The 22,790-nt window shown below is 44.9% G+C and overlaps 3 protein-coding genes and 1 long non-coding RNA gene across 4 annotated transcripts in view; 1 reads left to right on the top strand and 3 right to left on the bottom strand.

Annotated features, from left to right (window-relative positions):
* Positions 1–857: 857 nt before the first annotated feature.
* Positions 858–5,567, bottom strand: LOC119157612 (arylamine N-acetyltransferase, pineal gland isozyme NAT-10). The gene is made up of 2 exons (XM_037408633.1): positions 5,481–5,567; positions 858–3,047 (listed from the first exon to the last, which is right to left on the bottom strand). Exon 2 carries the CDS (start codon positions 3,040–3,042, stop codon positions 2,170–2,172), a length of 873 nt encoding a protein of 290 aa, XP_037264530.1. The 5' UTR covers positions 3,043–3,047; positions 5,481–5,567; the 3' UTR covers positions 858–2,169.
* A 703-nt stretch (positions 5,568–6,270) lies between these two features.
* Positions 6,271–17,704, top strand: LOC119157614. Its single transcript, XR_005107600.1, has 7 exons — positions 6,271–6,373; positions 7,449–7,622; positions 9,918–10,013; positions 12,358–12,644; positions 14,378–14,521; positions 15,239–15,486; positions 17,564–17,704. It is a non-coding gene; the product is annotated as an uncharacterized LOC119157614 (long non-coding RNA).
* On the bottom strand, positions 6,669–11,142 carry LOC119157611 (arylamine N-acetyltransferase, liver isozyme-like). The gene is made up of 2 exons (XM_037408632.1): positions 11,078–11,142; positions 6,669–8,251 (listed from the first exon to the last, which is right to left on the bottom strand). Exon 2 carries the CDS (start codon positions 8,244–8,246, stop codon positions 7,359–7,361), a length of 888 nt encoding a protein of 295 aa, XP_037264529.1. The 5' UTR covers positions 8,247–8,251; positions 11,078–11,142; the 3' UTR covers positions 6,669–7,358.
* Positions 13,021–22,790, bottom strand: part of LOC119157610 (arylamine N-acetyltransferase, pineal gland isozyme NAT-3-like) — a 37,902-nt gene continuing 28,132 nt past the window's right edge. Inside the window, exons 10-13 of the mRNA XM_037408631.1 lie at positions 20,782–20,893; positions 16,907–17,078; positions 15,551–15,588; positions 13,021–15,008 (exon numbers count right to left, since the gene is read on the bottom strand). Of these exons, the coding sequence (XP_037264528.1) occupies positions 14,129–15,008; positions 15,551–15,585 (915 nt within the window). The 5' untranslated portion in view covers positions 15,586–15,588; positions 16,907–17,078; positions 20,782–20,893 and the 3' untranslated portion in view covers positions 13,021–14,128. The remainder of the gene's footprint in view (positions 15,009–15,550; positions 15,589–16,906; positions 17,079–20,781; positions 20,894–22,790) is intronic.

Here is a 22,790-nt window from a genome sequence, read left to right on the forward strand (position 1 = left end):
ATTGCAGGCACAGGTAAAAATGCTGATAATGAGCCTATAGACCTCTGCCCCAGAAACCCTTGCATACCATAACCTGAGCAATTACCAGGGACCAAGAGCAGGAACATCTCTGAAGAAGCTGGGAGACAAAATAAGCGGTCTGTTAATGACTGTCCTCGAGGCAAGAGGCAGTGGCACCAGAAAACGGCGAGTTCATTGCGAGAGAAATACGTTTTGGAGACCTGGGTGAGTGCAGATGGGAATTCCCATCAACTGGAATAGAGGTGGTGAGTGTGTTGAAGCTCGCAATGTTCCTTGGGGTGTCAGGGAACACCACATTTTGATCAATCATTTTGAAAGGGGTAAAACCCCTTAATGGGACCTCAGTATGGTGAGAGAATAATAACACAAATTACAGAGCGAAGTCCTTAGTTCTGTTACTTATAGAAAAATGTTCCCGCCTCTGTAAAATCTTTCAGTGTCCCCTGTCCCCTCTTGCTTGGCCCTCAGATCCTTGTCCCCATGCAAGTCCATGCGCACCCAGGCCACCAGTTGCTGCCACGACTGATGGGCAGGGAAGAGCTGGCATGCACCGCGGGCAGCCCGGAGCTGTTGGCTGCTGAGCCCAGCAGAGGCAACGGCTACTGAGTCTCCTCTCTGGCAATCATTTTCTTCCTCAGCCTACAAGCTCTTTATCCAGGAACCTGTAGGATCTGACCACCTCTGACACAACTGTCAGATTTGTTCGGTGTTGTTCTGTTTGCTTCAAGAAGTTTGTGGTGGGAAGGGCTGACCAGCAGATCGTTAGTGTGATTGGTCAGACCTCATTTACTTAGCAAATGGTGTGTGCAGGAGTCGTGCAGTTGGAGGAGCTGTACTTAAAGCAACTATTTATGTTTTTATTTTGGTTTATTTATTTTCAGGCATACACTTAAAGTATTTGTGAGATTTATGATCAGGTCATGTCTTTGAGCAAAAAGATACACTATCAGAGGGAGGAATCAACATTGGACCAATACTTAGGGTTATCGTAGATTGGGGAGGAAGTGTTTTTCAGTGTTTCTGCTATTTTTTTGATGCTTTGGAGAATGTTTCCCCTTTATCGGTGGCTTCCTTGTTGGGCTTTTTGCAGAGAGGCATGGTAGGCGGAAAACAATTTTTAAAAAATGGGGAAATGTGATTGTGAAATAATTCTGAAGAAATTCTAAAGAAAGATTTTGTCAGCTCCTTGATTGTTTTCACTTTGATACAGATGAATGAATTTGCTTGTGACATGAAAGCTCTTGTGCTAAGCAGTACTCATTCAGGACAGCCATATAGAGTCCCATATTGCTGTGCACAAAAAGGGAAGAATTAAAGATATAGTGGGCTTAGCGTCGTTGTTCTACCTTTGTTATAAAAATAATTTGCAATGGTAAAATACAAAATTTCCACCCCTTTTGGGACAGAAATAAATCTTAAGCCAGTTGTGATGTTTAATCACCATTCACGCTTTATATGATGATTAATTATCAGAAGCAAAGCTTGTAGGTATCTCCTTACAGCCTATCAGCCACAATAATGGTGCAATATATACAGTTTTCATCACCGGAAAAATATGTACATACCAAAAATTACTTTGGGCAATTTACTGCAGTAATGGCAAAAGGGATATACATGATGATAATTTTCATTTTGTACTATGTTTTGTCTAAGGATGATGGTGAAAGAATCATTCCTCTTAATGGTTCTTTCAAAGATGACTTTGTTTTACTTATATTAGAGGTAGAGAAATGAGATGATCTGCAAGTGGTTTGATCTTGTGAACGATGAAGTTTTAAATACGTACTTCATTGTCTAAATGCTCACAGATTACTTTTCTCCGTATAATAACCATAGTGAATGTGTTGGCGGCATATCACAATTAATAATCCATACTCCTATTTATGTGCTATATGCACTCCAAAATTCCCCAGACACATTTCTTACCCAAGTTTGTGCGAAAAATTGAACTGCAGTCATGTCGCAGCAAATAATTCTGTCTACCTGACTGAAGAGTCTTAAATTCCTGGTTTTTCCCAGAGTGCCATTCACTTTAATCTCATATTAATACATTTTTTCTTCAATCGCCTGCACATAATCTTGCAATAGTTGCACAGACAGTGGAAGTTACTGCACCTGTGTAGCATTATTGTACGTTTTCCTGGCCATCTAGATTGTGTAAAATCCTTTAACATTAATTGGGACAAGTTTTCTGTCTAGGGTTATGTTGAATTTCTCTTTGAGGGTTTTTTCTATCTCTTCATCTTCAAGATTTACGAATTCCACCAAATCCATATTTTCCTTGTAGTTGTATATGGTCTCAGTGAGCGTCCACCCAATTAGCGCTCGAAAGCCATCAGTGGTCTGGAGGGTGCAGATGGACTTCTTTGTGAAGAGGGAATCAGGAGAGGTCTGAAGGTACGTGCACTGGAAATGGAAATCTTCCACTGTCCGTGGCTCAAGGCTGAACATGTAAACTTTACGACACTCTTTTTTCTCTAGAAGATCAGAATTAGAGAAACTTTGGTTGGGGATACATTGTTTCCGTCTCACTTTCTCAAGGTACCAGATGGCGTTTTTTTCCGTGAAGCGAAAGATGCCGGGAGCCTGGGGTTGGTCTTTCCCTGACACGAGCTCCATGGGCTGCCACATCTGATAAGATACACCAAAGCCTCCATCAACTATATAGTCTCTGCCGTCGATCGCTACCTTTACAAGGAGATGGGTCATGATGGTGGCATACGCGTTTTGATGTGGATTGAACACATATGCTCCCAGAAAGCTGGCGTCATACCCCAGGCGTTTGAGGACCCAGCCCAACAGCTGGTTGTTTTCCATGCACCAGCCACCCCGCTTCCTCTGCACAATTTTATTATAAACATGCTCCAACTCCAAAGTAATTTTCTCCCCACAATGAATGCTGAGGTTTTCGAAGGGAACAGCACGGATGTGGTGCTGGAATATATCAGTTAAGGTTTCCAAATCTTGTTTTTCAAGGGAACCTTTATAGCCAGTTCTCGCAAAATATTCTTCAAGGTTCATGTCACCTGTAATGGAAGGAATTGTGTTTTGGTTTTGTTTCTTTACATCAATGATTTATGATGCTGTGAAAACCTGCTCAGGCTGCTGCCAGCAAAAATGCTTTAATCTACGGAACCTCATCAGAGCAGTTTTTAAAGGTAACGGGTATTCGTATCAAATGGTTCCCTGAGCAAAGAACAGCAGTGCACGTGAGGGTTTGTTTTTTGTCTTAAGAGTCATCCCTGCGGCAAACAGCTGATGCAATTTCAGCTCGATACGTGGTGGCTGCGAATTGGGGATTTGCTGTATTTGCATTGTAACAGCAGGGTTAAGAAGAAATATGGTATGACGCCAGGGAGCGTTCAGGAGGGTTCGTGAAAACCGGTCTAAATCGACTGTTCAGTGAAAGGAGTGACATCTGCTAGCTGGAGGGAGGATAATCTGAGCCAGGATTCACATGTCCTTTTCATGAGTCTGCCACTGATCTACGTGACAGTAAATGAACTGCTCGTTCGGTACATGTCTCTCTCGTGCCACTTAGGAAAAGGGAAAATGATACTCCCTGCACATTTTGTAAAGTGTCAAGTTTTATCCAGATAATTACAACTGAAAAAAGCCTCTGACCTTTGCAAGAGTCGCAGACCACCGAGTCTCTTGTCTGCTCTGAGTGTTGCACAAGCTCATTTTGGTGTTGGGATAATGGATCTGAGCGGAGGTGAGTGCCGCGGGAGACAAAGAGCACATCTCTCTTCCCCGCTGTGCCCCGCGGCTCGCAGGGTGCCCCGCAGACGGGCAGGGGCTGTGTTACATCTCCCTAGTCCTGGCTTTTCTCAAAACTCACTTTATTCCTTCCAGCAGAGGGGTGACTGACAGTGACCAAAGCCTCATGCAGTGCATCCCTGGTCTGTCCTGCCTCCAGCAGTGCCCACCTCCTGGCCTGCCTTGGCAGGACTCCTCATGAGTCAGATTGCTGGGTGAGGAGCTACTCAACTTATTTTCTGCCTTCTAACAGTGTGGAAAGTCACACACAGTCCCCTACCCTTCGCAATGGCCCATCACAGTCTGCCAGCTGCCGGTGCGAGCGGGCTGCTCTGTAGGTATCTGGTACGTACTGTTTGTAAAATTGTAAAATGCGCTGGAGGTTGTCTGCTTGGGCGTGGAGCTGGGCACAAAATCTTTTGAACCTTTGCAAAGAAAGTTCTAAGCTGCTCAGCAGTCTAGAGTTACTGCAAATACTTAGCTTCTTGGCAACCCACAAAGCTACTGGGAAATCTTTTGTGCCTACAGTAAGCTGAGGCTTAGACACTTAATATTAGTGACTCGGGAAGACTATTTTATTCAGATAAATTCAGTGGTGAGCTGTTGAATGTTTACTGCAAACCAGAATGTCTCAAGATGACTTTCAGCGACAGATTCATGATGTGCATGGCGTAGAATCAGCTGTCCAAAGTGAATGGAGAGCCCTATCAAAAACCACATTACCTTCTACAGAAAGGAATTTAGCTTCCAGTGATATTTAAGTATATTGTTGGAGGATATTCTCAATATAATATTTGTTAAGTATAACATAAGGCTTACAACACTCTTCTTTTGGTTTGCAGAATCTAAGTCTATCTGATCATACCCCACTCAAATCGTGAATGCTAAAAAGATGACACCAGCATAAAGCTGGTTCTTGAGTTTATATTATCTGTAATTTCCCTCTGCAGCTCCATAATATGATTAATCAGCGTTGGATCTTGACTGTAGGAGATGAAAGCTACTGTTCTTTCGAATTGTGAGCAGATCAGATGAAAAGCTAGATACTGAAAAGGTAGTCCCACAAATGTGACTGTGATTTATACAGAGAAAAACAACAGCAGAAGTAATGTAAAGAACTATTTCTAAATGTGCAAATGAAGGTGCTAGTACAAAAATATTCCTTACCAGAGCTATACACACTATCAGCAATTCCACTTTTTAGCCTAATACGTGGACTTTCTGAGATACATAAACCACAGTTTATAACTTCTTGGGTTTAAAGTTGTTTTTAAAGGATTGTAATTTTATTCCCATAAAGCATTTATTGGGTCATTTATAAAGCATGATTATTAGGTTGCTCTTTTGCTTCCTTTGCATTTGCAATATTTTAAAATAAAGTTAACAATCTAAAAGGATAACTTCCAACAAGAGGTTGTAGTTCTAAATTTACATCTACTATTGTATCTAAACAAAAGAATCTCTCATAGTCAAGTGAATTTCCTCCTGAAGAGTGAAAGATTGAGGAATTGAAATTATATGATCACTGTTTTGCCTTCTTTAGGAGCACATGTTTAGCAGGCGATACTTTAGCTCTCTATCCACACATTTTTATAATATTTTGCCTAAAGACAATCGTACTTATGTTATTGTCCATGACCATAAAGAAACCGGGGGGTTTTTTTCTTTGTTTGGAGTTTTTTTTAAGAAAATAAGCTTACCTTTTAAGATAGCCTTATTTATTTATTGGTGTCTTCAGCTTCTGGGTTGTTTATTACTGGGGTAGCAGTCAGTAAAGCCAGGGGTGGATACAAACCGTGAGGGCTTGTCTTCTTTTGAGCTCTGCTGGCCCTCACTCCTGAATCTTAAATGCCACAAAAGGGCAGAGTCCACCCAAAATGAACGCACATTTTTGGACTTCACTGATCCATGAGCAAATTAAACTTTGTTTCTTCTCAGTTCATAGATGTTTGTGTTTTTCCCTGGTTAAGACCAGAATGAACTTGTTTTAGATGTCAAATAATTACAGTAGACAGTTGCAAATGGCTCCGAAACTTTTTTAAATTAAATTATTATTCCAGCACTTTGCAGTGGAGGATCTGCTTCCTTGTGGGTGCAGTGAATTGCGAAAGTACTGCAGGCTGTGTGTTCCCGTGCTCCGCGAATGCACAAAATGATCCTTCTTTGCCCACAAAGGAACTTTTTCAATCGGTTCAAAGCTTCAGCTGCAGCAGGTGGTTATTTCAGAACTGCCACAACTAACAAATACACTGCCAAATATTTATTTGCACAAAGTAATGTGTTTCCTCTCTAAAACTTGGCGTTCTGCATCTTCAAAGGGCTGCAGGGCTTTTTGTTTCATTCTCTCCCTGTCAGGCGTGTCTCCTCTTCATCTGGCGGAGGTGGAAGGTTGGAGGTCCCTTTTGGGAAGGAAAGAGCACATCAGACTGCATCTGGGAAAGCACCTGGAGTTTAGGCACATCAGGTGCCCTGTGAGTCTGTGTGGTTGACTAATACAAGCATCAAAAGCTTCTCCCTGGCTGGGGACCAACGCTCCTCTGTCACCCTCTGTCATGACACATCCTGCACCATACCTGCCACAGGTATCATAAAGGTAAATGGCTTTTCTGTTTCGTATAACGTGCTCTGACACCACACTGGTGGCATGTCCGAACTTCTCGGTGTTTTCTTTTGCGTCTGCAGTATGACTTATCTAAGGTAGCTTTTGTGCAGAATGGTGTTCGTAATAAATATGAAGAGTTTTCTCTATAATAATGTCAGGCTCGCTTGACATTGTGGGAAGGTTAGACCCCAGAAGTTTAGGGTTGATCTAACTTTTGTTTTCATTTCTGATACCAACAGCCTGATTTTTAAGAACTGTTGAATCATCTCGGCTTCTATTGATTTTGTTTCAATTAAAAAAAAAAAAAAAACAACAGAAAAATCAGATTCTGAAAATTTGGATGCTCAAAATCAGAGAGCTTGTGGGGGTTTTTAAGTGCCCTTGCATAAATAGGTCACTTTAAGTCAATTTCTGGTGAAGGAATAGAACTCAAGCCTTTCCTTATTTCATCATAAGCTAATCAGCACCTGATAGTGGCTTGTTTTGAGAAAGTCTTAACCTTTCCTTTTTTTTTTTACGAAGTCTTTGAAAGCCAAATTCTGCTCAACTTTCTATTTCAGCCTGTTAAAGGAAGTGAATAATTTGTAAAAGTCTGCTGAGAAGATTGGAAATAATACCAAAAAAGGTTAGAGGTCTTTTGTGTAAAATGGTAACACAGCTTCTTCTGTAGCATTTTAGTCTCCCTTGCCACATAATACCTCTGAAATAAAATGAGATCCAGAGAGGTGGAAAAAATGTTATGGAGTCAAAAAGCAATTTCCAGATGAGCAAATTAGAGGTCGTAAGATGTAGACGGAGAGGCTTAAGAAAAAAAAAATGCAATCAGACTATACAGTTAATTAGCAATGTAGTTGAATTGACCAAGCTTTGTGTTCATCTGACTAGCTCAACTTTAGAATCAGATTAATGTTATTAGTGTTAATTTTAGAATTTTTTATATTGGCTATTTAAAGATCCATCTAGCACAGTGTTAGAATTAGATCGTATCCACTAAATTAGGTGGCAAGCCGCGAACGTTTACTGGTGTGAGCTTGTTCTCAAGCACTATGTTGAATTTGTCTTTCAGTGTCTTCTCAACCTCTTCATCTGTGAGAGTTGTGATCTGCACCAGGTCCACGTCTTCTGTGTAGTTATACTTCACCTCCGTGAAGGTCCATCCAACTAAGGCATAAACCCCTTCAGTGGTCTGGAGCGTGCAGATCGACTTCTTCGCCAGTATGTTATCTGGAGACACTTGTAGGTATGTGTTAAGCTCCTGAAAGTCGTTTATATGTCGTGGCTTGAGAGTGAATGTATATATTTTTCTGATGTTCCCTAGGTCTGGAGTATCAGTGAAAGGGACGCTTTGCTCAGGAATGTAATGCTTCCTTTTGACTTTCTCGAAGTACCAGGAGCCATTGTCTTCCGTGAAGCGGAAGATGCCAGGGATCTGGGGTTGATCCTTCCCAGAAATCAACATCAATGGCTTCCATGCCTGGTAGGCACCGCCAAAAGCAGCATCTACAATGTAGGAATTTCCCTTGATCACCACCTTCAGTAGGATATGATTTGTCTCAGCAGTGTATGCCCTCTTTGCCGGTTCATAACTGTTTCCTCCAAGAAGACAGACATCATACCCTAATTCTTGCAAGGCCCAAAATAAAAGGTGGTTGCTTTCCAGGCACCATCCACCACGTTTCTTTCTCACAATCTTATTGTAAGTAGATTGTAAATCCAGTTCAATGGTCTCCCTGCAATGCATGCTGAGGTTTTCAAAAGGAATTGCCTGGATGTGATGCTGGAAGATGATGGTTAAGGTTTGCAAGTCTGCGTGCTCGTGGGACTCATTGTAAGAAATTCTTGCGAAATACTCTTGAATGTTCATTTTGCCTGTGTGACCAGAAAAATCACCAGTTACTGTTGTGCAGCTGTCAAGGGGGTCACCCCTATTCCTGTAGCACAGGTTAACCAGCCTGCAAGGGGAGCCTAGGCCGTTCTGTGCCCTTGATGGAGGTGAATGCCTGCCATCTGTATTTCTTAAAAAAGAGATGCAGACAGGAGCGGGTGACTATCATAGGACTGGAGCAGGTGGCTATCATGCTTTCACTCAGATGTTGCCTTCAACCTAGGTGGATGTCTTTCCTATGGGAAGACACGGCACGTGGCACAACCACATCTCTGGCCCCGGATGAGGGTCCCACGTGACAAAAAATTCAGAGAACTGACAAACAACAGGTTTGCAGAAAAACTGCTAGTTCATACCAGCTGAAAAGTCACAGCAGTTTCTTACTGTTTCCTTTACCGTAACAGGCAGGCAATTCTTTATTTATCCCACAGGTAATTTAACTGGAAGGTTTTACATTCGTGGCTTCAGCTAACTGGGATTAACATCTCAGTGTGTCACCATTTCAGACAGGCTTCCATGTGAAGCAGATTGTTGTTTTCTTAATCCGTTTAGTTTCCCTGTCGAGTTCAGACAGAGCTTTGACCCTGGCTGTTGAAAGGAAGGAACTGTTGGTTTTTTCTAACCTAAGGGTCAGAGGAATTGATAATTACTAACAATACATTCAAGGCATATTCATCAGCCTTTGGTTTCTTTTACCATCTTTTACAAACCAAAGGCTTTTGTTTCAACTCAAATTATTGGATATATTTTGTGTCTTCATGTCTCTGATCCCCTTTCCTTTCATTAACAGAATGAGACTGTCGTTAGTACTGGCTGTGTGGCTAAGATACAAAAGGTTCCCTATAACGCTTTTAATCCACTGACTCATCTGGTATCTGCTTTTAATTTAGATTTAATGTGGCTTTTTTCCATGCAAGGATATTTGTTTTCCAGAACAATTCACAATCTGCTAAGGACTGTATTGATTTCTGAATTGATTTCTTCCTCCTTGAAATTCGGTTGCATGTTTCCTGGGAGGATTTTCCAAAAATTATTTGATGTAGATGAGATGGGAGAAGTTACCTTCCAGTAGCTTTGGTCCAACTGCTACCGTAGGGGTGACCAGCAGTTTGACCCCAGGTCTACGCCAGCACTCAAGCCAGTGCTGGGAGCTTTGGAAAATCCCACCTCAAGCACATAGGTGGGAATGCCCCCACCTCAAACACATAGGGGGACATACCCCCACCGCAGCCAGTGAGCACATCACACGATCTAATCGCTGGGCTTTAACCCCGGTTTTGATGCCAGCAGCACAACTCAGTTATATTGCTCCTGATCTGCACTAGTACCAGGATTCAGACTGGCTGATGCAGCAACACAGGAAAATGTAATAGAATAGAGGGCTATCCCACTAAGGGAATAAGAAATAAACATTTTCACTTCAAAAGGACCCAAAGAGGCTACATGAAAAACAGTAATGTGTCTTTGATACTGCATTTTATGGGTTTTTTCCATCTCTTTTTTAGGACAAGGGCACTCATCTCTGGCAGGATCTCCTTGGAAACGCTGGTTGTAGAAAGCCATTCCCTCCCCAACAGACAGCGCACGTGTACACTGGCAAGCTCATCCTGCAGTCCTCTGCCTCATTTTTCTTTCTTTTCCCACTTCTAGCCATTTTGTGTAGCCAGATACAATCGTCTTTTCCCTGTGATGGCGTTGAGCTGAACCTCTGTGACCAGGAGGGGCCCAAGTGAGTCTGTTAGTCTGGTGAGTCTGATATGCGTGAAGTTTGCTTTGAAGCAGTAAATCAGGCAGCAGCAGAAGACCCGATGTCCTCTCTCTAACCTGTCTCCTGGGTCTGTGTGTCCCCATCACCCCGGTGAGAGTGCAGTGTATAACCAGCTCCCCTCTTCCAGCTATGAGCAACCTCCCCCTTGAGAGCCTCTGTAGGGTGTTCACAGTGTGGCTTTGGGAAAAAATATTTTGTGAAATTCGCAGCCCGTGCCTCAGTTTCCCCAGCTGCCCCCTCTCTGGCCTTATCAATTTAAAGACTGCATAGTAGAGACGGCCTCCTGGCAGCTGATAAAATTGGCTCTGATCTCTATGAGTACTTAAGAGGTATACGTATAACAAAGCTGCAGTACAAAATCATCGGCTTTAGGGAGCATTCATGTAAACCAGTGTTTACTCCCTCCCCTTCCCGGAGGCGACTTTTCTTCTTGGCTCAACCCGTTCCCATCATGCTAGCGATGGGGCTGCAGCAGCGAGCGAGCCCTCGCCTAGGGGACAGAGTTTGCATTCCAAAACCAAGTTGCCAGATATCTTAAGCCTCAGCCTGGATCTGTCTTGTTTACTTTTGCTCCTGCAGCAGCCAAGCTTCGTTCAGCATTCGTGCAGCTTGGTGGGTAGCGAGATTCAGATGTTAGTTCTGCCTGTCTGCAAGCATCCCTGGGGATCGCTGCGTCCTTTCATAATTAGACTGAATATTAGGAACAGTTCCTCTCTGCTGAAATTCATGAGAGGCTTCCAGAGCTGGATCCTCTTGCACATGCCTATACTATTTGTTTGATTTTAAGCCATGCTGGGTTTTTCATACACTCAGGCTCAGCATAAAGGGGTTAGTTTAAGTCTGGAGCACTTGATCTTTGTACTCGTACGATGTCCTTGCGGTGCAGTGCACGCTGTCGGCTCTGGGCTTCCTGTAATTTATACTTCGCTAATATGCCTGTGCTGCTAAACACATGGTATGCAGACCCAGAGGGGTGGGCTTTTCCAAACAGGCTGACCCACAGCTGCGAGATGAAGTTAAAGATCAGACACTTGAGACTCACCTCTCAACCCGCGAGCTCAGGCTTTCCACTTCGGTTTGCTCCAAAGTTCCCAGGAAGACTTGTACTGGAACTGCTGTTCTTAAAGGTCCAGGCTGCCTTTACTGCCTGGCAGGAACAGCGTTATCCTCCAGCAGAGCAGGAAAAGGGGGGAGAGTGTTTCTTCTTTTATAAATATATATAAATTCTGATGGATTTATTGGCTTATTTGTATCGGCATATGTGTGGAAAGCCCTGACATGCAATTCATTGTGTTAGGTGCTGCACAGAGAGCCTGAAAATGATCCAGTCCCCAAATTGATTGCAATATTGAGTAGTTTTTAATCTCCCACATTACTGATGGGACATCTGAAGCCCTCCACAAATGCAAAGGAGAAATACGGTATGGGTGTTGCAAACAACTTTTGTGAGTGGTTACAACCCCGTCCTCAACCCCGCAGGTCGCCCAGGAGCTTCAGTCTCTGGGGCACCTTGGTGCTTGCACCCATGCAGCAGCAGCAAAGCGACAGTGCAAATTTTGATACAGATTTTACAACACTGACACTCGTGTGGCCTGGATCCCTGTAGGAGGCAACCCGTGCTAGAGAGGTAGTAATCCAAGCCAATTGATTTATTGGTGGGGGATGGCAACTGCTGAATTAATCGCATCGCGCCAAGCTATTCTCTGCGGCAGATACCAGAGCACCAAGGTGAGATTTGCCAAGTCATTTAGCTGTCTGAATCCCCTTGGGTTCAAAGCAAAGCCCTGTCCTTTGGCAGGGAGGACGCTGCTCCTGGAGTGCTATGCCTTTAAGGATTTGTTTCCAAAGTTAGTGATAAGGAAACAGCAAACCAGTACAAGCTGAGATGAAGAGCCTCCTCTTCTTTTTTTTTTTTTTTTATTTTTTTTCCCCCTTCAACAGAGAGATTCATTTGCTTGCTTGGCAATAAAATCTGTTTTTGTGGCTGTGCTGAGCAGGAGGGCCAGAAGCACTGAGCTGTGCCATGAAGGGGGCAGCAGCCAGAGCAGGGGATGGGGCACACGCTGGAGATGAGTCAGCTGAAAGGAAAGCAGGTTTTCCTGTTATAGTTTGTCCTTCACATGCTGAATCTCCAGGGCAATGGACATAACACCGAACTCTGATCTTAAAGGTCTGTTCCCAACCTAAATGATTCTAAGTTTCTGTAACTCTATACTCCTCCTCCAGAGCATATGCAACAGCCCAAAGCACGAGAAACACCCAGGCACAAGGACAGCAATGGGTGCAGCCCGTTCTAGATGTTTCCCATGTCTTTCCCCACAGGCGATGGAGCTTCTGGTCTCTGCATGGACCTTCTCCTGCCCCACAGCTCTGCGAGACCTGGCTGGGCTTTTACCTCCATCCTGATGCTCTGCCCCTGCTGCCAGGCTGCTGCGAGGATAAACGCACCCAGCTTAGCTGCTTTCGCTCTTCCACGGACCCCAGCGGGGACCACGGGATACAGTCTGCAAACAAGGCAGCTCCTGGGACAGTTTCTTCCGACCATCTGTGTTGCGAGCTGCTGGGCCACACTATAAGCAGCCCCTTTTTCTTCTGCAATCCACTGCAAGGTCAGTCGTTACCATTTTGTTTCCCTGCAGGATGAGGGAGCCTCACACACTCAAAGGGACCCTTACACACGTGCAGCCAAGCACATGCACACGCATTTGACTCTGGGAAGATGGGGATTTGGGGAACTCGCTGTGATTCTCTGAAACACGTTTTGAATGTAAGAATAGCTGCAGCTTTTATTAAGTATAAATTGCTAGTTATAGAAAGCTGCACGTATTGCATAACACAAAAAAGGGTCAGTGAGTTACTGTATTTTTAAAAGCCTTAGCTTCAAAATAGCAGCACATACAAATAATCAGGACAATTGCAGTGGTTAATGACATTTTTCACTTTGGGAATACATGTAATTTGGGGAAAAAAACAGCTGAATAGTTCTACTTCACAACTCTTGATATTTTTTTATTATTTAATTGTAATTTGCTTATATAATTTACTTAATTATAAGTTCATAGTTATAATGCTTCCAAGATTTGTACATAAAGGAACATCAAGCATCTTCTCACAAGGGCAAAGTGATCACATTTTAGTAATTTCTCTTGCTAAAAAATCTTAGCTATTAGGTATCCGACAAAGATTCATCATTTCTCCTTATATCAGTACAATTAGTATCACTGCAAACACATCCTCAATAGAACAGATATGCTTCAGAAAAATAATTCTGTGCATGTGCTTGAGCTCAGCCACAATAATTAATGTGCAATAACACTCAGAGTAGAGTCTTGAGAGAGAAGCATGTATTCCCAGCAGTCTGCTGCTGGGTGGTAGCAAACGAAATGTATGTGAGATGCTTTCAGTTCAGAGAAATAGTGCTTTTTGGTTATGTCACTGGGAGAGCAGGGCTTGTGTAAAGTCTGAAACAAGACTGAATTGTCCACTAATATTTCTCATCATCAGTTTTAGGCCATAAATAGTCCATCCGCAAGTATTCACGCAGGGTGGCACAGGTGTGGGACCGTCCAGCTGCCACATGAGAGGGAGGGTGTTGCGAATGCAAGAGCAAAAAGGACAGGCTTATGGCTTAACTGTAGCAAACCTGGCACGGGACGTCTTTGTTTTTCTGGCTATTAAATTGCAAAAAATGATATGGTATTCATTTAAGAGGTGGGTGTGATTTTTCCCCAGGTGGCAGCACAAAGTAATAGAGAGACATACAGCTCCATCACTCCGTCCTGCTGCTCTGGGTGTATTCAGAAAAGCTTTTAAGAGATGAAAGGAGTAGGGAATGGGCAGAGTCTGCTTCCAGCTAAGCACAAACAGAAGGGGAGTGATTTGATTGAGCAAGGAAGAAATTATTTGTACCCAAACCAAAAAGACATTCAGGAGTAGTTGTGAAAATCAATTTCTTTTCCAGATTCATGCTAATATGCTCTGCCTTACACTGGTGTAGATGGAACGAGAAGGCTTAACCTTTAGATGCTTGTCAGAAATGGGGGTAAGGATTGCATGTAATGCCACTGGATTGAATTATAATTCAGGCAGCGAGTTAAACCACCGACAGCCTGCTTCTATTGACGGGTACCAATTTCTTGTCTAGTGTTATATTGAACTTCTCTTTCAGTGTTTTCTCTATTTCATCATCTGCAAGGATTTTGATTTCCACTAGATCCATATTATCCTTGTAATTGTACTTCATCTCGGTGAACTTCCACCCTACAAGAGAGCGGATGCCGTCAGTGGTCTGCAGGCTGCAGAGAGACTTTAGAACAAACAGGGATTTCGGTGCTGTCTGCAGGTGGTTGTTGCGGGCTCTGAACTCTTCAATGTCCTGTGGCTGAAGGGTAAAGTGATAAATCCGACGGCGACCTTCTATTTCCAGCTCATGGGAAGTGGAGACAATTCCATCGGGAGTGCACTGCTTCCTTCTCATCTTCTCCAGGTACCAGACCCCATTGTCCTCCAGGAAGCGAAAGATCCCCGGAGTCTGTGGCTGGTCTCTTCCCGAAACCAGCTCCATTGGCTGCCACATCTGGCAGGCCATCCCAAAGCCACCATCCACAATGTAGGATTTGTTGTCAAGCACCACTTTTAGCAGCAGATGATCTATTTCCTCTGCATACGCATCATACTCTGGGACAAAAACTTTTGCTCCCAGAAGAGTGACGTCATAGCCGAGGGTTTTCAGGACCCAAGATAAAAGGTTGTTGTTTTCCATGCACCAGCCCCCGCGGTTCTTCCTCACTATTTTGTTGAAAGTCACTTCCAGGTCCAGCACGATCCTTTCCCCACAGTGGATGTTGAGGTTTTCAAAAGGGACTGCTCGGATGTGGTGCTGGAATATATCTGTCAAGGTAGCCAGGTCTGGCTTATCGTACGAGCCCCGGTAAGAAATTCTGGCAAAATACTCCTTGATGTCCATGCTGCCTCTGAGAGAAGTGTGCAAAAAAAAAAAAAATGTTGTGTCAGAAGCGACGGAAGGATCTTCCCCATCCCTTATAACGGGGCGCTCATCAATATGGGCGGTCTGCTCAGAAGATGAGCGAGATTTGACTAATGGCTTTATCAAAGGCAGCTGAGTGTGAGTATTAGCGCTGAGGGAAGGCAATGGGACACTGCTGATGAGCACAAATGTTCTTTTTAATTGTTTCTTTTACAGCTGTGACGAGAGGCTCCAGCTGTGCTAAGCACATTTCAGTAGAGTTCCTGCCCAGCAAAGCTACAAATCTCCACAGAAAAGAACAAAAGCAGTAGCAGCACTGTTTCCCTGCTAGAAATTATAGGAACTGAGTCTCTCCAGATCTGAACCGCTTCACTTGTGGTTTGACTTAAGAGAAGCAGAAGCAGAAAACAAACTCTCCCACTCTCGCAGAACAATCCAGAGCCTCCTCTGCAACCAAATCTGAGGTAAACCTGCCCTGCAGTGGTATTTCCTTCATTATTTAGGCAGCCTGGCACGAGCTGGTCTCACCTGCTCCCGCTCTCCTTGCTGGTGGTGGCAGGCATGACCTGGAGCGCAGAAGGGGGTTTTAGGGTCAGAAAAGGCATTGGGAGGGGTTTTTTTGCTGCATCTTCTGTGAGCCACCTCCCCTCAGGATGGTTTAGCTGCCCAGCTCTGCCAAACACAGCCCTTACACCAGCAGCAGGAGAAAACCAAGGTTTGGGCCAAAACTACAAGTTTCAGGGGCTTCACATTTTCTGACATCGTTTTTTGGGATGCATTTGCTCCTTCAACTCATAGTCCCCCCAGCTGCAGGTGTGGGTAAGGGCCCAGGCATCGCCCTCCCCAGCACAGCAGAAGGGCTCAGCGGGAGCCTGTGCAGGGGGAGTGGAAAGCAGCCCGAGCCCTCCCAGCCCTTGGTTGTAAGGAAAATGAAAAGGATTTTGATGTAGCCAAGTACTTTTATTATTCCTCCCCAGGCACCGCTAAATTTCAGACATCTCTGAGTACAGAGCAATGTTGTCCCAGAATGTTCTCAAGTTCCTGTAAACTTTTCTTAAGGTAAAATTATAAGAAAACGATCAATTGTTCCAACAGGATTAAATTCTCAATCTGGTGAAAAACGGCACACCCAAAATTTGATGAGAATTGTTGAAAGATCCTTTCATCCTATAAACAAAATAATGAGATGAAAAATTTCCATTTGGCATAACCTTCTGACAAAAGCAGAGGGTGCCCTGGTTTGGCTGCCCACATTTCCTAATCTTTCAGATATCTATCTGGGATGTTTCTGTAACTGTTGCATCATGACCACCACCACATCTCCGACATCCAACAAGCAGGACCGAATGTTCCACCATCGTGTTGAGAGCATCGGATAATTATTCAGGGGATTCTCTTTGTCAGCTTTTGGCTCATTCTCAAGTTTTCCCCAAGGCCCCAGAACCACAACTCTATTTATCCTCAAAAACTTGGCAGAAACTTAGTTCTTGCTGAGTGAACTTTAAACTAGCGTTGCCGGCAATGAACTGTTTCTCCCTTTCTTTCTTTCTTTCTTTCACTATGCCACAGCAGGCAAAACACGTACAGTAACTTTTACTTAAAGAGAGAAAGTTGGTGTGGTTTTTTTCCATCTGTCCGGCCACCTCCTGTGGATGTTTATAAGGCACTTTCAACTGTGGTATCTGAAATAAGTCAGATGGCACAAATGCCCGATCTGCTTGAGGCTGAGTAAATAAAGCAGCATATCTATTACACGGAGCAGCTGAGGATTCCCTGCTCTGACGTTACACCATTTTCTGCTGTGTTTTGTCTTTGAACGGTTTCAATTTCCTGGTAAGGGAGTACTCAGCTACCAAGATTTGGTGTTTAAAAAAAAAGGCTTACCTGGAAAATCAGTTCAACCACAATTTATCTCCAGCGCTTGGGGAGGGGGGTGGGTTTAGGCTAAAGCAAGTGGTGTGGCTGGCTGTCCTTTGCCTAGTGCAGACAGGGCTTGAGGACCAGTCTCCAGCTCCTCTTCAACTTACTTTCACCCGTCTCTGTCAGATTGCAAAAGCTGGGGGAAAAAAAATAACAATAAAAAGAAAAAAAAAAAAAAAAGCCAGAAGGGTGGAGCATGAGAGCTGTAGTGAGCAAGCAAAACCAACTTCACTGACTCAACATGCATGCAAAACATGTCTATTATTAGAGCAAAGGCTGCTCCGCGTTTTCCCTTGTTTCCTGCTTTCTGCAGGGGCTAGCTGGGGCTCTGAGGGCAAGGCTAGGGGGTTGTTTCAGTAGCCGGCTGAGTGCACTCCAGTAGTATATGTGGGTTTTTCCCCACGTATTAACTTACTGTTTGTTTAGAAACGTGGGGAAGAAATCTTGCGTGTGTTCAATCTGAGAAGGTTTTTGCACTGTTTCTGAAAAGCAGCAAGGTTTCAGCGCGGTACTGCGCACCTGCGATCCCTTTGCCTCGATCAGCACACGTGAGAACTTCAGCGCTGCCTTTGCTTAATTTGCTCTCTATGATTTACATGCATTTTTTTTTTCTTATTACAGAATATTTCATAGAATGTACGAAAGCACTGGGACAGCAGCATGTCTCCTTTCGTCTTTCCCAAGTAGCACCTGAGGACATCATGGTGGTGAAGAGGCTCTTGGCAAAGCGATGACTATGGCTGGCTAAGCAGAGATGATAAATCAGACCAAAGAAAGGTGGCTGTTGTAGCCCATGACACAGCATTATATGTGCTTCATACAGCACATATCAAAACTTGGTTCTTTGTCATCCCACAGTGGCCAGTGCTTCACCCCGCAAGCAGGACCTGATGCCCAGGCTGAGAGGTGCTGAAGGGAATGGATTACCTGCCCTCGTCAGGCTCCTCTGGGCAGATCCAATTTGGTACAAAGAAAGTTCATATTCCTGGGTGGATCTTGCTGTATGTGGAATAATTCCTTCTCTTCCCACAGGCTAAAAGTCCTCATTTTGACAAAGAGAAGCCAAAAGCCGAGCAGGCAGACCCGCAGTCCTGGTGGGAACTGTACCAGAAATAAGGTCGTGGATCCGTCGTAGCGAGATGTGCGAGCAGAGCTGGCTGTGCTCCTTGCCCAGGGCTGTTTGGGACCACAAGTGGTGCCAGAAGTGGACACGTGCCGTGCTTCCTCAAGCAACCATCTGAAGTGGTTGGGGATCTGTTCCAGCTGACTTTGGGGTCCTGTTAAGACACAAGTGTCTTCTAACCAAGTAGGAGCAAATCACATTTCTCCTGGTACTTTGATCCTCAGCTTTTCTCAAGTCTTCTCCCTATAATGTAGCTCTGATAATGAGCGTTTTCTTCCCACGTCTTTCAAATTCTCATCCCAACTCACTATCCTACACTGACATTCCTGCATCACTCTCCTTTTTCTTCCCATCCCGCACATTTTGCTCCTCAAGCCATGAAAACCATGAGCTCTCACCCTCCCTAGGCGTGCCCAAGGCCAGCAGAGGACAAAGCTCATTCAATGAGCACTAAAGGTAAGAAAAGGCTTATCTCGAGCCAGGAACCTTGCCAGAGTCTGTTTGCATCTCAGATCTGTGCCAGGGGCTAATTTCAAGCTTGGTGGGGCAATAAACTGCTATCGTGGCTGCGGGTAATGCGGCCGTCATGTGTCCGCACCCAGCCCCAAAAGCAGCAAAGGGCAAACCCAGCTCAGGCTGGCTGGGTTGCCAGGAGCATGACCATGGGGTCAAGGTACAAACGAGAATGTCCTTGGAAATGATTATTGCTGTCCACCTGGCCACTGTAACTCAGTTTCCCAACCTTGGCAGGAGCTGAAGCTGATTGAGCTTTTCCCAGAAAACCCTCAATGTAATTGCACTTGCTTTTATTTATTTAGAAATTTAAATTGCTGATGGCATTTAATTTCTTACTGAAATCCTTCCATCACCCTAACTCTCCTGAGAGGCTGCATCAAATTTCCCTCCCTCTCCACTTTAAGAGAGTCTTATATACTACAATATTTGCATTGGGAAATAAAAGCATAGGGGGCCCTGTTTGGGGTAATAGTCAAGTGTCTGCTCCCTATTAAACAGCTCCCCTCTATAATGACCTCCGTGATGGGATGTATAACAAAGCAAGTTATATAATATTATATGCTATTATATTGTATCATATCATATTATATCATTATAACTGGATGTTTAATTTAAAACTATATGGTATTTTACTTACCTATCTGGTTTTGGTGGGGAGAAGAGAAGAGAAACTTGTAAAGCAATAAAACAATCGAGGTGTTTTAAATGGAATCAGTATAAATTCCTAAATTCTTACACAAGGTCAGATTCTCCCGTCCTCCTGAGCTATGAGTCACTGTAAAAGGAAACCTTGCACACCTTGCACACACTTGCTGGCTCTAGCCTTTCGTTTTCAAGGGGAATTTAATGGATGTGGGCTGCCCTAATACTAGACTGTTGAATGATATTCATGGCCTATAAACATATTCATAATGGCAAAACTCCCTCATGCTTTAAATTCATTGCCTTCCTTATGTTAATGCTAGATATCAAATAGCTGTGGCTACGTCTCTTTCCAGCTTTGTATCTGCAGCATCCATCACGTGCCGCTTTGGTGGTGTCCACCCCCCAGCCAAAGGATGACCCTGCAAGCACGGCAGAAGGGAGTAGCTGTGCTGGACATTGCTTGGCTTTTTCTTGGTGAGGAAGAGACCAGATTTCATTTTTAGTGTTTCCACTACCTGAGGCATCTTTCTGAGGGCTGGTGACTGTCAAAACCGATCTCCTTCGCTTCTCTTTACGCTGCCAATATGAGGTTTTTCACACAAGCCAACTCCAAGGGTGTTAATGCAGACCAAAGAGACCACATTGGTCTGTAGGGCCTTCCAGTCCTGAGGGTTTCAGCATAAATCTCTTACACGTAAGTGGTCATAATTCAGTTAAATTCCATTACAAGGGGAACAATCGGCTTTTCTACATGAATGGCTTTATCTCATAGAAGGTTTGAAGCAAAAAACCATTTTAAGTAACTGCTTTGGTGAAAAACATGCCCATACAGCTGGCTGTTATTTTCCCACGAATTGTGACAGCTTTGGTGGGACACATCAGGGCAAGATCCTTGTTGATGTGGTGCCAGCACCCTGGGGACACCCTATAGCTGCTGCTGCCGCCCTGGCGTGAGGCTCCGCGGTGCACCTTAGGAAGGAGAAGTTGTCTTCCATCTCACAGGCAATACTCACACCCTCAAGGTGCTGTTACTGTCTCCATCTCATGGGCCACCTCTTGGAGATGCCAGTGGTGGTGTTGTCAAACTACAAAAATGTTGAGGAGAAGGTTCTGCAGACTGGAAAGCAGAGAGTTGCGCTGGTTTCTCTGAACGGGCCAGCAGCTGGGTCTGTGAGGGCTGGCACGTGGCTGGCGAGGCTCCGAGCCCTGGTAGCAGCAGCTTTGCTGGCATCTGGAGACGGGGAGTGATGGAGAGCACTGAAGAGGAGGATGAAGAAGACAAGGAGAGCGAGACAGTATGTATGCCCCCAGTGCTGCCTGTCCTGGTAACTGGAGAAGGGGCTGGAGGAGAAGCCAGCAGCCTGGGCAACAGCCTGAGAGCTTTCTGTATGTGACTGCCCGCCATGCCCGGGGCTGCTGCTCTTTATCAAAGACCTTGTGTAACTCACTCAGGCTTTCGCAGCAGCTCTTTAGCCAGCTTTGCCCTGTCCCCGCTAGCTCCTTCCTGAGAGGAATGCTGTCCTACCCAGGCTCACATACTTTTCCTCTTGCCTACCTGGTACCTCCACCACTCCCTTGGCCGCAGACTCTGGTTTTTCCTTCTAAAGTGTCTGGTTCAGCAGGCAGCAGGGATCTCCTCCGGGGTCTGGGGCATGCAGGCACTGATTCTGGAAGCAAAATAAAGCAAAACTCACTCTGCCACGCTCGGACACATTCTTCTCATGCAGCACTTGGACATAGCAATAAGGCAGCACCGGGAAGTCAACTTGTGTGGGTGAGCAAGGAGGGGGGTCCCCCATCCCAGGCAGGGAAGGGAGCTCCTGCAAAGGATCGGCAGACCCCAGCCCTCTCCCTGCTGGGTGTTTGGAGCAATGCACATCTGCAAGACAGCTGCAGTTCGCACTGCCTTCTTCCACATCCCATTTTCCCCATTCTCACAGGCACTGCCCAAAATGCTCCTTACCAGACCGGAGGTAGGACAGCACCAGCGGGGTCTCATGGAAGTGCTTCCAAACAAGAAATTCAGCTCAGTGGGAACAGGATCAGGAAACAACTCTCCTGCCTGGGGCTGGGGGGCAGAGCCAGTGGCTCCCTCCCCAGCCCGGGGTACCTCTGGCTGCAGCCGCCCCCAGCAGCTGTGGGGCTGCCCCTGGCCAGGCACCCTCCTGCCAAGCAGGAGGTGCCTGTGTGATTTGTCCCCACCCTGAACATCAGCAAATGGTGAGTTTTTTCCTGCCTTCCTGGAAGTTCAAACCACGGTGTTATCACACAGCACCACTGCTTCCTGCAGCACTTGGCAGAGCGGTCCCCTCCCGCAGGGGGATGCGGGGTCTTGGCCTCTTCCCAAAACCATGGGGGAAGCAGGGATTGCCTCTCGGCAGCCTCCCAGGGAGCTCAGACACTTGCTTGTGCCTTTGCAAGATGTGCATGACCTACCTCCCTCTCTCTGCATCTGACCACACACACACACACACACTGCCGCAAAGATATTCCAGCGCTTCCCATATCAGCATGTAATATGCACCCAGAGCACCTTTGGAGATGCAGGGCATTAATCTTTCTCTCTTCATTTCAATGTCCTGTCTGGAAATGGGATATATTCCATTTTACTGGCTTTTTATGCAGTACTTCCCAGAGCTGCTGTGCCACTTTCGCATGATTAACCAGTTAATAATTGCCATCATGTTACGCTGTCATTGCCGAAGGGAAGTACGCCAGTGTAATATGTAATGGGGCACCAGCATTGCTGGCTGGACCCTCAGACAGCTTCATTACACACTTTCTAACGAGAGCTGTCCATAATGCTGTCAAAAGCATACTTGGGACATTTTCCAAATGGGAAAATTTGGAAATTTGAAAAAACTTGGGGCTGGAGTGCTGGTACAGAGGTGTAGTTGGGTAAAACAGGCATCCACAGCAGAGCCCGCAAACAAAGCAGATGGTCTATGGGGAAATACTTAGTTGCTAAAGACCGGTTGCTAACTCTCTAATTTTACCACATTCTCACCATTACCAGTAGCTGCTCGGTAATTGCAGGGCAATGTGTTTTTCTGTGCGGGGACAGAAAGGCCTCATTTGAAAATAAAGACATTATGTTCATCTAGTCCAAAAGTCAACAGGAGACATTCCGTTCAAACTAATTAGCTGATAATCTGCAAAAATTCTGTACAGGTGCTAAACAAAAACATAAAATAGCCTGCGACCTGCACACATGCAATTCCAGCCCTTTACGTGTGACCTGCCTGCACAAGGAGTATTCACAAGTCCACAGGCTCTGCCTTCGTCAGGCACGAACGGCTGGGTACTCAAACCTGCGTACTGTACACAATATACTGCAAGATATTTTAAGAGGAAAATAACCCCAGCTAAAGAACAGGCACACTGACTAACGTAGAGTTATATATGTGTGTGAATACAGGGGAGGAGGGGGAAATGAGAGTTTGCTCAGCCCTCTAAATTGCCTTCGGTGAGCTCACATTTGGGAGAACAGAGAGGTACTGATGAAACACTTGCAACGTTTCTGCAGCTGAGATATGAAGCAACAGAAAGAACATCTCAAAGGGA

Source organism: Falco rusticolus, chromosome 15 (assembly GCF_015220075.1).
Source record: "Falco rusticolus isolate bFalRus1 chromosome 15, bFalRus1.pri, whole genome shotgun sequence".
NCBI lineage: Eukaryota > Metazoa > Chordata > Aves > Falconiformes > Falconidae > Falco > Falco rusticolus.